The sequence below is a fragment of the Stegodyphus dumicola genome, chromosome 1 (genome assembly GCF_044657685.1).
Source record: "Stegodyphus dumicola isolate Sdum_Otavi_A_Nest chromosome 1, ASM4465768v1".
NCBI classification, from domain to species: domain Eukaryota; kingdom Metazoa; phylum Arthropoda; class Arachnida; order Araneae; family Eresidae; genus Stegodyphus; species Stegodyphus dumicola.
In genome coordinates, this window is record NC_140768.1 from 61,130,710 (window position 1) to 61,145,887 (window position 15,178).

Genomic DNA, 15,178 nt, shown 5'->3' on the forward strand with positions numbered 1-15,178 from the left:
ATGTATGTTTTAGTCTATCCGCGTAATGTTGGCTGTGCTAAGAGGTAAATTAATTATGGTATTACTTGTACTGTGTAGCAAATTCACTTAATTATTCAATAAATCTCAGAGGACATTTATTCTTAATTATTCTTGGTACACTTTGTTTGATAATTTTGTTTACTTTTCCGCTTAAAAAACTTAATAATAAAATTTAAGATATATACATTGGATAATCAATTGTACGTTTTATTTAATTATTACTTATGATCATCCCCAGTTCAACACGAGGCTAATCCGGTTCTTATAAATCACAACGCAGTGCTAAAAGTTAGGTTAGATTTTAGGTAAATTTATATTGTGTGAGGTGTATTCTTAACACAGTGTTAAGGTGCCTTACCTTAACACCTGACAACACAAATATAATTATAATAGGAGTTGTTTTCTCCACTGAAGATTGAGATTAAAATCTGCCCAATCTGGAATAAAATAAGGCTTTTTTTACAGACATTCTGCAGCTAAACGAAAGAAAGAAATCTATTTAATGATATTTTTTTACTAAATTGAGATATTTTATATTTATTTCACAGCATACAAAAGGAAAAAATATGTGCATTAAATTTTGTGATGTCATCATACTACTAGAATTAATTTCAGGATTATGCCAGAGAAAATTTCCTGAAATTTGGAAATATTATTTACTAATGATAAATAAATTTAGAGGGAAGAAGCAACATTAAATGATATGAATAACATAAAAATAAATATAATTACTTAAAAATTTAATTAGAATAATCAACGATATTTTAGCGAATATAGTTATACTACATGGTTATCCTAGATGATTGATTACTATTTTTTATTTTACTGCCAAAATGACAAGGTATTTATTAAAAAGAAAAAAAAAAAAAAAGATTTTGCGGTAAAATCCTAGTATACGATACGGCCTTCGCATGATTTTGAAAACTGTCGCCAAGAACAAAATGACCCGTTTACTGCTCATCATCATGTCGCCAAATCCCGCTTACCATACATGGAGATTATTCTGATCAAAGAACGTCATGTAAAAAGCGGAGGGAAAATTTGCCAAGGGATTTGACGACGGAACGGCCAGAATTTCCCTCTCCGCGATGTGTACAGGAAATTGAAAAACACGTGTTAAGAAGAAACGTTCTTTGACAAAAAAAGAAAACTACGAAAATCCGTTTTTAAATTATTGCAAAAAATCCAAAAAGAAACGTTTTATCAAAGAATGTTTTTTCTTGGATTTTTCGGAATAATTTTTAAAACGGATTTTCGTAGATTATTTCCCCCCTCAAAATAACTAATCCATGAATTAATTTACTTGCGCCAAAAAATATTTTCTTTTCCTTTAGAGTTTAAAGACATTTTAAACGATATTCATTTTATGAACTCTTGATAACGTGACCTTTGAACTTCGACACCGGTTTCGAGCTTTGGAGACAGATATATCGCGCGTGCACATCTGTTTCCCGCTATGATGGAACCAAGCCACGTCTGTTGCAGAGAGGTTTTCCTTCTTTACGATACATATTTTTTTAATTCTAACCTTCATGGTACCGTATACCAGGATTAAACCCATTTTGTTTTATACGAGAACATGTACTTTCTTTAGTTCATGCACTGCACATGCGATTCTCGAGGTTACTGGAAACCAAAAGTTGCGGGAAACTTGCTTTGCCTTTCTAAAAAGACAATCAAATTGGAGCTGCGAAAATTCGCTCTATGCCAGCTGCCCAAATGACACTCACGTGATACACAATTCGCCAAAAAAGTGATCTCTTCCGACGTCGGCGCAAAACTCGCCTTTTTTGGCGGGATCGTTGTATGAAATTCCCTGACTTTTGAAGATTTTGACTAAAACACTTAAATTCCCTAAATTTTTTGGTCAATTTCCAAATTCCCTGACTTTTTCCGGTTTTCCAGGTAGCGTGGCAACCCTGGCATACGCTGCAATTTTTTACAATCCTCAAAACAGAAGAATACCTTATTTTGACTATTTGGTTACTTTCCTTATATTTAAGCCATTCCGAATATTATTTCTTAGAAAGCTAATCTGTGTAAAAACACACCCATTTTTGGAAGTTTATCTATACTTCAGCAGTTACTGCAACTATATTATTATAAATATTCATTCATATATTCATAATATAAGGATAACGATCATAATAAACACGAATATAAACTGACCACGCGGAACGAGAATGCAAATTATTAAAATCTTGATAGAAATTCAAACATGTGTAGTATTTGGGTGGGAGGAAAAGAATACCGAATGTACCAGAATTTTCTACCGTTTTCGCAATTCTTTGACCAACAGAACAATGTGCTGTACTCGCACCCGCACCATAGGTTACGTTAATGCAGAGAAAGGGGGGAAAAGCAATTTCCAGGAGTATGATTCACCATCTTGACATTACATGTACGGAAGAAAAGTTGTTTATTTAGTTTCGGCTTTGGTACAGGGAAAAATGCGTGTTCTTTAAAAAAAAGCACTAAAAGCAAAAAATAAGCACTAAAAACAAAAAAATAAAGGCTTTAAAGAAAAAGTAAGGGCCTTTATATTTTATTTTCAAATATAAGGACTTATAAGCACTTGTAAGGACCGCTACGAAGCCTGTTTACACATATATTTAAACTCCTGAACATTCCCTAACTAAAATCATTCTTCCATTAATAAAGATTCATCATGGATTTATACTTAAGTTTCCATAAACCTCTCTTCTATGTTTATTCAGTTAAAAACACAAACTCTGTTTTGCAGTAAAAAAATTTAATGAAGGTTGCCAAAATGATTTCAATAAATTATTCGCTGAACCATAAAGTTTAAATAATCTCATTCATGCTCCATGTTCTTTAATTAATTCCTAATGTTAATTTAATGTTTTTTAATTAATTCTTCATGTTCTTTAATTAACTCCTGTGAGAAATTATATGTGATTGCATGTGCATTAACTACAAGCATGTACAAAAAATTCATCAGCAATTTAAAATACTAAGCAATCATTTTAGCCTTTCTCTGTTTTTGTATTTTAAAAGCATTTAAAATTATATTTTCTTTAAACTAAATTCTGTGCATTTAACCCTTATCTCTCCGTTGGCTCTGATATGGAGATATCACTCATTTGTTTAGCAACTTTGGTGGCTCCGCTGCGGAGCCAAATGTTTTTAACATAATTATGCTTAAGCTGCTATGTCACTGTTGGCATTCACCATTGTTACCTGCACTTAAAACATACTAAGTCTCTAATATTGAGTTAAATTACTTTCTGACCTTCCTTATGTTTAAAAACATGGAGAGATGAATGAATGTTAAGATGAAAATTTTGACTGAGTTATAGTGAAGATATACATTATTTCTAAGCATTTAAAAATAATTTAGATGGCAATGTAGTTTATTATTCTGATACCTCATTAGTGGTAGCAAAATTATACCATCAAAGAGATGAAGAATGAAAATTATTGAAAGTGAAAACAAAGATTTGTTAGAATGCTTAGATGAATGGTGTGATATTAGAAGAATTAGTTATTCCAGAAAGAACACATTTTATTTTAACACCAAGAGTCACTGGACCACAGTTCCTCCAAATATTGTACAGCCAATACAATATTTTAAATAGTTTTTAACAGATGCATTAGTAAAGGAAATTATAAAAGAAACCAACAGTTATGGAGAAATTTTTTTAAGCTTGAAAATTGGCAAATGTGGTGTTTTAGGCACTTTTCAAAGAGAAATAAATAAAGCCCTTTCCTGGCATAGTGATTTCGCCTAAGCATATATCGATGATATTACAACTTTTTTCAAACACATTCGAGAAACACCTGAAGGATTTAGAAATGATTTTAAGGAACTGAAAAATTTTAAGGAGGAAAATTCTGTCAGGTTCAGTACATGTGATTTTGTAGCTAAGCAATGGATTACTTAGGTCATACGATAGGAAACAGTAAACATGGCCCAGATCCTACTAAGACTGCAGCAATTAAACAGCAGATGGACCCACGAATAGAAAAGAAGTCTATTGGATTTCATGGAATTTTATTGCATATATATTCCAAACTATGTAGAGATAGCTGGACCTTTAACGGATTTGACGAGGAAAAAATGCAACAAATATTGCACATGGGGCTAAATCAAAGTGGGGCTAAATCAAAGAAGCAACTTTCTATTTCTAGAAACTGAAAAATATTCTATGTCAGGGGACATCTTTGGCCATACCTGATTTCAATATGCCATTTCAGGTGCATTTGGATGTCAAATGTTGTGGTCGGCTGTTGTCTAACTCATAGGAATGTAGGAGTGTATTATAAATCAATTGCAATTGCATCCTGAAAATTTTTCGATGCTCAGAGGAGCTGGGGAGGAAAGGAAAAGGTGGCATGGATAGTTTTGTTCAGGCTCCAGAATTTCATAAGTGAATTTTGGGAGGAACAGTGAAGATCATTATAAAATGCAATCCTTTGAAGTATCTCACCAAAACCACATCCAAGAGTCCAAAATTAACATGCTCAGCTCTTTCTCTGCAAAGGTGGTATTTAAAAATTACGCTTTGTCTAGGAATGCAACATCAGGCAATGGATGATCAGGCAAGTTTAATGTGAAAACCATGGATATTTATGTTGTGTAGCATATTTTTAGGTCCATATCAAAGTAAATAAAATGTTTTGTGTAATGTAGTGTATTTTTGTAAATATATTTACTTTATTTATATCTTTTGTCAAGCAAAACTCACACAGAGACTTTGGTATCAATGGTCACTTTTTCCCTCTAGTAATTATTAGGGGGGTTTATATATAAATATGTAGTGGTTAAATTTAGCTCCCTGTACTTGATCGATTAAGGGTGTGAAAAAAAATCAGTAATCCAATCAGCCATCACGAACCTTTTGAAACTTCTGATGAACTTAGCAATACTCAAGTAAGAACCTTGAGGACTGAAAGTGGAGAAGTGTTCCATGTGAACAGCAGTTGAACATGAGTTACTCGGTCCTGCGCGATAGGAGAAATCTGTTCCGAATGGAGACACCGAGCTTTGCCCAATAGAACTGTGTTTGTTCCCTGTTGACCAAAAGGGAATGGTGTTAATATTTCCTAACCTGGACAAAGAGACTGGAACTTCAGCTCCAAATGCCATAACGCAACTGAACTTGGGTTAGTGGGAAACCGGCGAAGAGTTATCTTTTCTTTGTAAGAAGTCATGTCCCTGGAATTAGATCATCTTGAGGTAGGGATGGTGAGTTTGTAAAGTCGTAATTGACTTTTGCGGTGTCTGATACACTCCTGTTGACCCTTGCATATCTGAGGGAGAGATTATGATTTTGTGCCAGACTGTACCCACAGGCATGAAAATGAATGAATTCATGAACTCGTTTCTGATAAACGTTTTGGAAAATTAGTCTTAAAAGTCAAATTTCCATCTTATTGGGGGGAAGGAGTGTAATACTCATAACACTGGTGAGGAAGGAGGGAATAAAAAGACCTTTTCATAACATGTCTTTAAAGTGTTTAATTCTACATTATGGAATGACTGTAAGAAAAGATTTATGTGCAATATTCTTTAAAATGCAATTCACGTTTATCTAGAAATAGTTTCTCAAATAACTTGTGAGCTCATGATCTCACATAACACGCTATTTGAAAATTCAGCTTTGAAAATTTAAAAACTGAGAGAAGTGGAATTGCTTTTATGATCCGAGCAATTAATTTCACAAGTAAATGAAGATGATTGCAAAGAATAATGTTTTCAGCTGATGGTAAATTGTTCTTAACAAAATACTGAAAACATTATTTCAAAAGATAATTTTGTGGAGTTTCTAGACTAATACCTGAGTAAACATAGGGTCATATAGTGACCTATGCAAGCTGCTACAGCATATAACACAGAAAACAAGAATTTATTGCATATCATGATCTTCCCAAGAGAAAATACATCAAAGCGGACCTGCATCCAACTGACAACATTAATCAAAATAACAAATGTATATAATAAATATATTTCTACAAAACAGATGTTATGAAAATAGATCTTAATTTTTCTTACCTTTCTGTATTATTTAACACTACAGCAAGAGTATGTGCAGTTTCAGTAACTAATTTGGTTTCACTTGACCAAAATGATAGATTAGACTCTAATTTTCCAATTACGAAATCTAAAGTCCACAATCCAGCTTCTGTGTCTTTTCCAAATGCTTGAGTTAAAGTCAAACTCAACTAAAATTGCAAAAATTCTGTTATCAAATTTTCAACAACACAAATTAATAAATTTCAAAAATACTAAACCATGTATAGTTTTTTTTAATAATACACACTTTTAAAAAAATGTGAGATAATGCTTTTAATGCAAAATAAAAAAGATTATAAAAATGAAAATTTAACAATTAAATCTGAAGTTCCTTCCTCAGAGCATCTCATCTGAACTAAATAAATAAAATGCAGTAAATGCAATTCTGCCTTTCAAGGGCCAGAGTTTTTATAATACTAAACAAGAAAACATTAAATATGTCACCTATACAAAATATTCTCAAATATTAAATACATATATTTCACAAATGAAACAAGACAATTACATTTATATCTTCTAAACCAAAAATTAATTTAATATAGAATGAAATTTTTTTTATATTACTATCTTATGCTTAAATGGGAGTCTCAATCAGTACCAAAAATGACAATCACTTGCAACTATGTCTTAACCCTCAACATGTTTTTTATGAGTTAATTATTATTTTTATGGATGTTTGAGATATACCAAATAATGAGACAACAGTTGCACAATTAATTTACTGTTTCAGATCTAACAACTGCTTTGAATCTATACTGCTTGCAATAATAGACAATATTTACCAAAAGGGGCAAAGTTAGGGGAAAGACACTTTGTTTAGAAATCAAACTGTCTTTTAAAATTCTAGTTATGTTTTGCATTCAACCATAATATATACCCTGATTAACACTCAAAATGTTTATTCAGAAAACAAAGCATTAAGCTAAAATGTATTAATTATGGTTGAAGCTTAGTAAATAAGAATTAGGAAATATACCTATAAAAATAAATGAAGTTTACTTCAATTTTGTTGCATTTTCATATTAACATGGATAATGATAAACATACAACATTTTTTTCATCCAATCATCGTCTATGATTTTTGACCACCTTTAAAGGCAACTTTTCAATTCCTTTTGAGGAAGTCTTAATTTTATGAAAAATATTCATTTACTAAGTTTTCAACCTCTTTTTAAGTTCTTGCCTACAAAAAAAAAAAAAAAATGCTGGACCTAAATAACAACATCAAGACCCTTTCATGGATGAGTATGGATTTCCAATGAGTCATTTTTTATCTCAATATGCTACTGTCGAGTCACATTTGCATTGCATGATTTAACATTATTCTACTGAAGAATCACATCATGTTTACCAATAAATACTGGTGGCCTGAGCGTATGATTTCAAATAGGTGATGTCAATATTAAAGAGTTGATTATTTTATAATAGTTTGAAATAAATCCCATCTTCCACATCTTACTATATGCACAGCAAAATCTTCTTTGAATGCAACTCTGGTTTTTCTGCAAGACTTGGCTTCTCTTTCAGACTCAAACAGGGTCTTATCAGAGTAATACCGTATTTGACGGCATATAAGACACACCCTTATTTAGAAAGCCACATACATGTAGATGTAGAAAAAGTTATGTGTGTCTAGACCTTTATCCGGGCTAAAAATAGCATTCAGTACTGAAAGTTAACATGTGTCCTTCACGTATATGATGCAGGTAACTTTTTTGAGACCAAATTTAGGAACAAAAGTGTGTTTTATATGCCATCAAATACGGTATTAGCAAAGAGAATACTTTAAAAAAATACAGGTGTAATATACTCCAGTTAAGAAGTACTCCATTTATTTTTTGCAAACAAAGAAGTACAAATTGATATTTGTTGCTGACAATTTTCAGCTGCAAATTCACGTAGAATCTAGTAAAAAAAAAATTGTTATTCATTTTAAGTAATTTACTGCTGCTGATTGAGCATGGTGAAGCCTCTCTGTTATTTCTTCCCATGTGATAGATTATTTGATTTCAGTAATATTTTATTTTTTCATTTTCCAGCTCTTTTGACTGCTAACTTATAAATTCTTCTTTAAAATCCTCACAACTTCTTAAATACTCTTGGCATTGACACTGTCTAACAACACATGAGTATACTGATTTCTCAATTGGCTTCTGCAGCATTTTCATGCAAAACTCACCATACTGAAAAAAAAAAGCAGCTTATCATATGAGAACAAATATATAAAAATAAATTAAATCAGTGAAGTTAAGAAAGGATATGGTAGCACTGACTATAATAATCAAGCAGCAAAAGCAGAATCATTTTAATGTATTTCGGCACTTTCAAATTTTGGAAAGCCAAAATCTTGCTTTATTAACCTCATGGCTCTCTAAACGATTTCTGGTAATTAAAACTTGTCTCCTAAAACATTTTTATGGAATGTACTTCTATATAAACATGTATGGCATGTAGATGTTCCTCTATATTAAGATAACTTCAAATAGAAATTATTGCAGTATAAAGTTTTTTAAAAAATCATTATATGCTTCAAACCAATCACTTATTATCTAAAGATAATTGAGATAATTCCTTAATGCCAGTAATAATTAATCAGAATTAATATTGCAAATAGATATTTGACTTAAGCTGATTATAACAAAGTAATATAAATTTAGTGCAGCATTAAATCAAATCACCAATCAGTTCTTAATATCCTAAACAATGCAAAAATATAAATAGTGGAAAAAAACAACTTATATCCAAAAATGACATTGCTTTAGCTTAAAGAGATGTATGATTTAACATAAAATATACTACCTCTGTGTAGTATGATTCATTAGGTAATAAATATGTCACAGAAAATCTGCCAAGGAACCAGACTAATGTTAATGCAACTTCAGGGCTAAGTAAATGGGTCAAGTTAGCCTCTAAGGCCCTTTTTTCTACCTCACAGAGACGAAATACAGCAGCAATCAGCCTAAAGAGTGAAAATACAGTTAACAAATCTTCACAAAATAATGATTTGAAACAAAATTTTTTTATTATTCATGCTTTTCATTTATGCTATAAATACATGCAGAAAAAATTATTAACTAAAACAAATTAAATTTTATAATAGAAAACCAAAGTAATAACTATTCTGAAAGTTTTTATAATCCAACTCCTCCCCCACACTTATTTAAATTTTCAAGGAAAGTCAACGCGATCCAAAACACATAATATACATTTAGAAACAACGATACATATGAATGACATTAGGTGTATGGAATTTTACAACCACTAAACTCAATACTTTAATGCTATAAAATAAATTCTATAATTCCATGTCAGTTTTATCTGCAAGAGCATACACACACAGTATTTTTTCTTCCTTCTCTTCTAGACTTTCAATTTTTGGGGTGCGTACTTGGTGGAGGACAGCAGTGATAAATAATTCATGTTTTGGTTTATTTGAATTAACTTGTATTTCTATTGATTTTGTCATCATCTTAAAATGAGACCCTTTAATTTGGAGAGAAACCAATTAGCCAGCATTTGTGCTCTCTCACTAAAACAAATAAAGCAAAAGAATTTTCTTCTAGAGGAAATGTTAAAAAGCAAATATATCCAAAAATTGCATTCATTATTTAGAATTTTTTAGCTTTGGATACTTTCTCATTATGCACACCCCCACAAGAAGTCACAATTTCATTGACAAAACATGTTTGTTTGATTACTTTCATGGCTCATTTTGTTTTAAGCCTCTCTAAATATGAACTTGGGAGGGGACACTGATCAGTGAAATCAAGGTTAAACATACATATAAATCCACACCAAAACACAACAGTTCTATCAAATGCTGAAATTGGTGCAAATAATCAACATGTGTTGACATTCTTTTCTAAGGTTTTGAGGGCTTTAGTATATTCCGCCACATATTTATTATATTTTTACTTTTTTCATTAGTTTATACGAGGGCCATCCAGGAAGTAGATTACGTTTCCGTCTGTGTCCGCTAGGGGCGGGGCTAGCGCGGCCATCTTGGGGTCAGAGCGTTGCGCAGCTCAGTCTGCATCTAGCCGTGCTAGTGAGAGGTTCGTGCTGTGCTCCGTTCAGATACTGTGACGGTTTGAAATGTCTGCGTTAATTGAAAATCCCGCGAGCTGCGAGGTGCGCTCAGTAATAAGGTTTCTGACTGCAAAAAACTGTAAACCGATAGAAATCTATCGGCAGCTTCGTGAAGTGTATGGGGACAACATTATCACTGAAGGTGGAGTGCGTCAGTGGGTCATAAGATTTCAAAATGGCCGAACCAATGTTCACGACGAAGATCGAAGTGGGAGACCCAGCATAGTGACCGCCGAACTTCTTGAAAAAGTCGATGCTAAAGTCCGTGAAAATCGAAATTTCACAATAACGGAACTTTCTTTGAGTTTTCCACAAATTTCGCGAAGTTTGTTGCACGAAATCATCAGCGAAAAGCTTGGTTACCACAAGTTTTGTGCAAGATGGAAGGCAAGAAGAGGTAACGAAGTGGTTGAAGGCGCAGGCGGCCGAATTTTTCGAGGAAGGAATTTCCAAGCTCGTACATCGCTACGATAAATGCCTTAATTTGTATGGTGACTATGTAGAAAAGTAGTATTTGAGTGTGGCTTTCATCTGTATATAATAAAATTTGTTTCCTATACTTTGTTTATTTTTTTATTCCAAAACGTAATCTACTTTCTGGATAGCCCTCGTATTTCACTTAAGTTGACTATTTTTGCCTTACTTATGTGGAGGCAAATACATTTATCTTAGCATGAAATTAAATATAATATTAAGTCATGAAATTCATTTCAATTACATACGAAAAGCATATTAGCTATTATTACTTCATAGAATAAAATTTCAGCAATCATTACTATGAATTTCATTAACATTTAACTAATAATTTTTTGTAATTACTTAATATATTGATTCCCACGATTCGAGTTAAAACGTCATTTTAAAAATATTCAGTTATTCTATATTCCTATCTGAACATAAATGAAGTGGACCCAACTCAATGTGAACATAGCTAATGTCATCATTCAGATATTGCTATCGACTCTCCATCTGTACACGATTCCCATCCATCTGTACATGAAAATCATTGCACCCTCTGCTGCTTGCAAGACAGTCACCTGATATCGCTTAAAATACAACATATTATTATTATACTAAATTTATGGCTTTTCATTTACAAAATAAATAAATAAAAATAATGTATATCATTTATCTTATTTTTTTATTCTACATAAATATAGTACCACCTGAAAAACTACCTACTGGATTATGAAGCATGTAACAACAAAAATAATCATACAATTGTTTTAAATTTTTTATAATGATTCTATTTTTTAGCTTTAGTAATAATTTGTTATATTATAACGTTATTTTATAATGATTCTATTTTTTAGCTTTAGTAATAATAATGCCTGGCTCATTGCAATAAGACATACTTTGTAAAATAAGTTTTCCTTCTAAGCTGTGAATTTAAACTTTACTAAGAATAAAAATACATATGGAAGTATAGCTAAAAATAGTTTCATGCATTTTTCTCAAATTACCTCACAACTGGGTCTGTAGTCATTTCTGCTCCTGGAATATCTGATGTTCTATGACTGGGTGAAGCAAGAACTTGCAGAGTAGTTTCAATATTCACATTTTCTGCTTGGCTTAGGCAATAATGGATGATTTCTGGTGGAATTAGAGAAGTTTCACCTTCACTTACAGATGAAAGTAAATGAGCTGTGGGAGGGGGGAAGAAAACATTAAATGCAAGACAATGAATTTCAACACAATTTTTTAAAAGCAATTTGTGTTTAACAAATGCATATTAATACTTAGAAATTTAGCAAATTTTTGCACTACATTGATGCGAATGAGATTTTGCATTTGCACAGGAGCAAAACAAATTACAGAACCTGTTTAAATGAGGACTAGACATTTACTTTTAATTATCAACAGTTGAACCTAAAATAAGAAAAAACATGCCAGGGGAAGGAGAATGCAACTACAAGTGTCTCATTAAATTATGTATCTTAATTTAGGCCTACTGATGCGCTACAGCTAGTAAAATTAAACTGAAATTGTCTTCTAAAGTAAACAATAAAAATTTCAGGTAACAGATAATAAATATTTATTTGAATTGAATTGCACATAATGATTAAATAAGGGAACTGAGTTTATTGTATGGAACTTTTACTATTGCTCTCACCAATAATATAAAATCAGTTGTAACATAAAGGTTTAGCTTATTGAACTTCAGAAGAATTTTTATGTTTGGTCAAGTTTTAACACTTCATGTGAACTGATGATAGTTATGAATAAATTGATGGACTATAGTTGCTGATGCGCTACAGTTAGTAAAATTAAACTGAAATTGTCTTCTAAAGTGAACAATACAAATCTCAGATAACAAATAATAAATATATATTTGAATTGAACTGTACATAATGATTAAATAAGGGGAACTGAGTTTATTGTATGGAACTTTTATTGTTGCTCTCACCAATAATGTTCACCAATAATATAAAATCAGTTGTAACATAAATGGTTTAGCTCATTGAACTTCAGAAAAATTTTTATGTTTGGTCAAGTTTTAACAATATCATGTGAACTGATGATAGTTATGAATAAATTGATGATTTACAGCAATTTCACAGTTTTTAAAAAATAATTTCCTAGAATGAACACTGCATAAATTGCGTAGATATCTTTTTACTGTATATTTCCTTGCTATGCATCCCTTCTTTCTCTCTCTCATTTTTACAATTAAATGCCCTTAACTTGTTAGATATAAATGTAGAAATGATTCCAGATATTAATTTTAAAAAAGCTCCATAAGTCAAGAAGGCTATAAACTGCTGAGATATATTAACACCATTGCTTATAACCATGTTACATACATTACTACTAATTTACTAATAAATAACAGAATTTGCTTTACAGCATATATACATATCCACTAAAAATGCATTTATATCAATGAAATGAACACTTCTTTAAAATGACCACATCCAGTTCTAGATAGTTTTGGTGTTCTGTGGAGATGTCTGCCTTAAGATGTTTAGGTTCTTAGAAATACTAGTAACTTACACAGGTGTTTGTCTCAGGATGGAAGTAATCCCAAAAGAGATCCTGTATACAGATATAAATGAAATTTAGCCCCATAAATCTTATCTTACAATTCAGAATTCCAGTAGAAAGCAAATATATACCATGGACTCTTTTATTCTAGTTTGATTTACTTTAAGGTAAAATCAACATGCTCACATTATTTTTAAATACTCTAAAAATGTAACATTGGAAGAGAAGCATGGCAATAAAAAATCAAAAATTAGGCACAACTCGGTCTTCGACTGAGAATGGTTTCATAAGAACATTCCATGTATTTCCCAGTATCAATTTTTCTCATAATGAAAAGAATTTTCTATGAAGTGGGATATTGCTTCATATATCTGATATTGCTAATTTTGAAATTTTAAAATTTATACATAACATCATTTTGTAGTAGGAAGAATAATAGTACTTCCAAAATTGAGTACTTCAAATTAATTATGACAATATTCTTAATTAAAATAAGTAAATTTTACACCAATTATTATTAATTGTTTCATTACAAGTTAATGAACATAGATATGAAAAATATGAAGCTCAATTAAATACCTGAAATCATTACAAGCCAATGTATATCTTCATTAAGCATATCTAAGATAGATGTATCATTGGTAGATCCAGCTTGATGGATTCTTTGAAGCTGACCATGCAACCTTGTGATCCTCTCCTCAATAAGCCTAAAAAAATTAATGGAAAATTCAAAATGTTAATTTAAAGCGCATAGAATATATTATTGATCTAGATATAAAATAAACTATATGATATATTAAAATAATGTTTTCTATATGAGAAAAAATGAAAATTCAATAATTGGCAAAATTTAACAATTATTAGGCATTAATTTCAATTTTCCCTCCACCTCCAAAAATGAGTTTGCATACACAGCAAAACAGAATACTCCTTTAGAAGCAAATATCATTCTGTAACTAAATTTTGTCAATTCTAAAAAGTTATTCACTTGCATATATTCATAGATTAAATATTTTAAACAGTCATGATTCCAGTATGCTCAATCCATATATTTTTAAAAATATAAATTTTAAATATAATTAAATAAATGTTGAAAATAAAATTGATAGATCCCATTTGACAATTTCACAGCTACAGCTAGAGTTTTCAGCGCCCTGAACAACTGAAGATTTTATGCCCCTTTCTGTGTGCCAAGTATGGAAAACATTTTATAACATCATTTTCACATGCCCTGGATGCTGTGGCTGGGGACAGATGTTTCCCTGTTGCCACCACAGGACAATTTGAAAGCAATGCCAATATATACAGTAAATCATGTCTACTTTAATTCTCTGAGTGACCAGGGTTTTCACTAAGTAAGCACAAATTTCCCAAAACTACTATGAGAACAAATTATTTTTTTGATTTTAATGTAAAAACTCTCCTGGTATTTCATACCTGGATTTGTGTACTTCTGATATATTGCCTTAATTTCTTTGACATATTTTAATATGCACATATATATAAGTTCTTACAGATATCACAAAAAATATTTTAGATATATATGGCCTTGCTGTTTAGAGGGTTCAAGCTGTTTCTATCAAAAAATCTTTGCATCTCAAAATTTATTTTCCTGCATTTTTATGATGAGCATTAGTCCAAATGAGCATTAGTCCAAAAGGGCTATTAGTCTTGAAGCGCCATTCTGCATCAGTTTACTATAAATGTCTGTTTCACTTTTCAGATTGTTGCTTCCAAACATTAGTGCCCTACATTATATTTAAAGAAATTAAATAATGAAGACTTTGTATAAATATATGTTTCTATCAACATATATTTATACAAAGTTGTGAAAAAACAACAGTGCCTACAGCCATCAAATTTTGAATAATGTAATCCTCCATCCAAATATGGGCACCTTGAAGCCTAAATTTGGAATTTGTTTTATCGTCCATTTCGTATTTTGTAAATTTGAATAAATATTTGATTAACAAAATCAGCGATTTTCGAAGTAACAATGGCAACACTGTACGAAAAAACATTTTTGTCTCCAATGCGCGAGACTGT

At 31.2% G+C, this 15,178-nt stretch overlaps 1 protein-coding gene across 1 annotated transcript in view; it reads right to left on the reverse strand.

Moving 5' to 3' along the window:
- The window catches only part of LOC118187659 (exportin-4-like), a 113,549-nt gene that overhangs the window by 26,154 nt on the left and 72,217 nt on the right, over window positions 1-15,178 (reverse strand). Inside the window, exons 12-15 of the mRNA XM_035357922.2 lie at window positions 13,712-13,839; window positions 11,611-11,791; window positions 8,858-9,017; window positions 6,038-6,207 (exon numbers count right to left, since the gene is read on the reverse strand). Of these exons, the coding sequence (XP_035213813.1) occupies window positions 6,038-6,207; window positions 8,858-9,017; window positions 11,611-11,791; window positions 13,712-13,839 (639 nt within the window). The remainder of the gene's footprint in view (window positions 1-6,037; window positions 6,208-8,857; window positions 9,018-11,610; window positions 11,792-13,711; window positions 13,840-15,178) is intronic.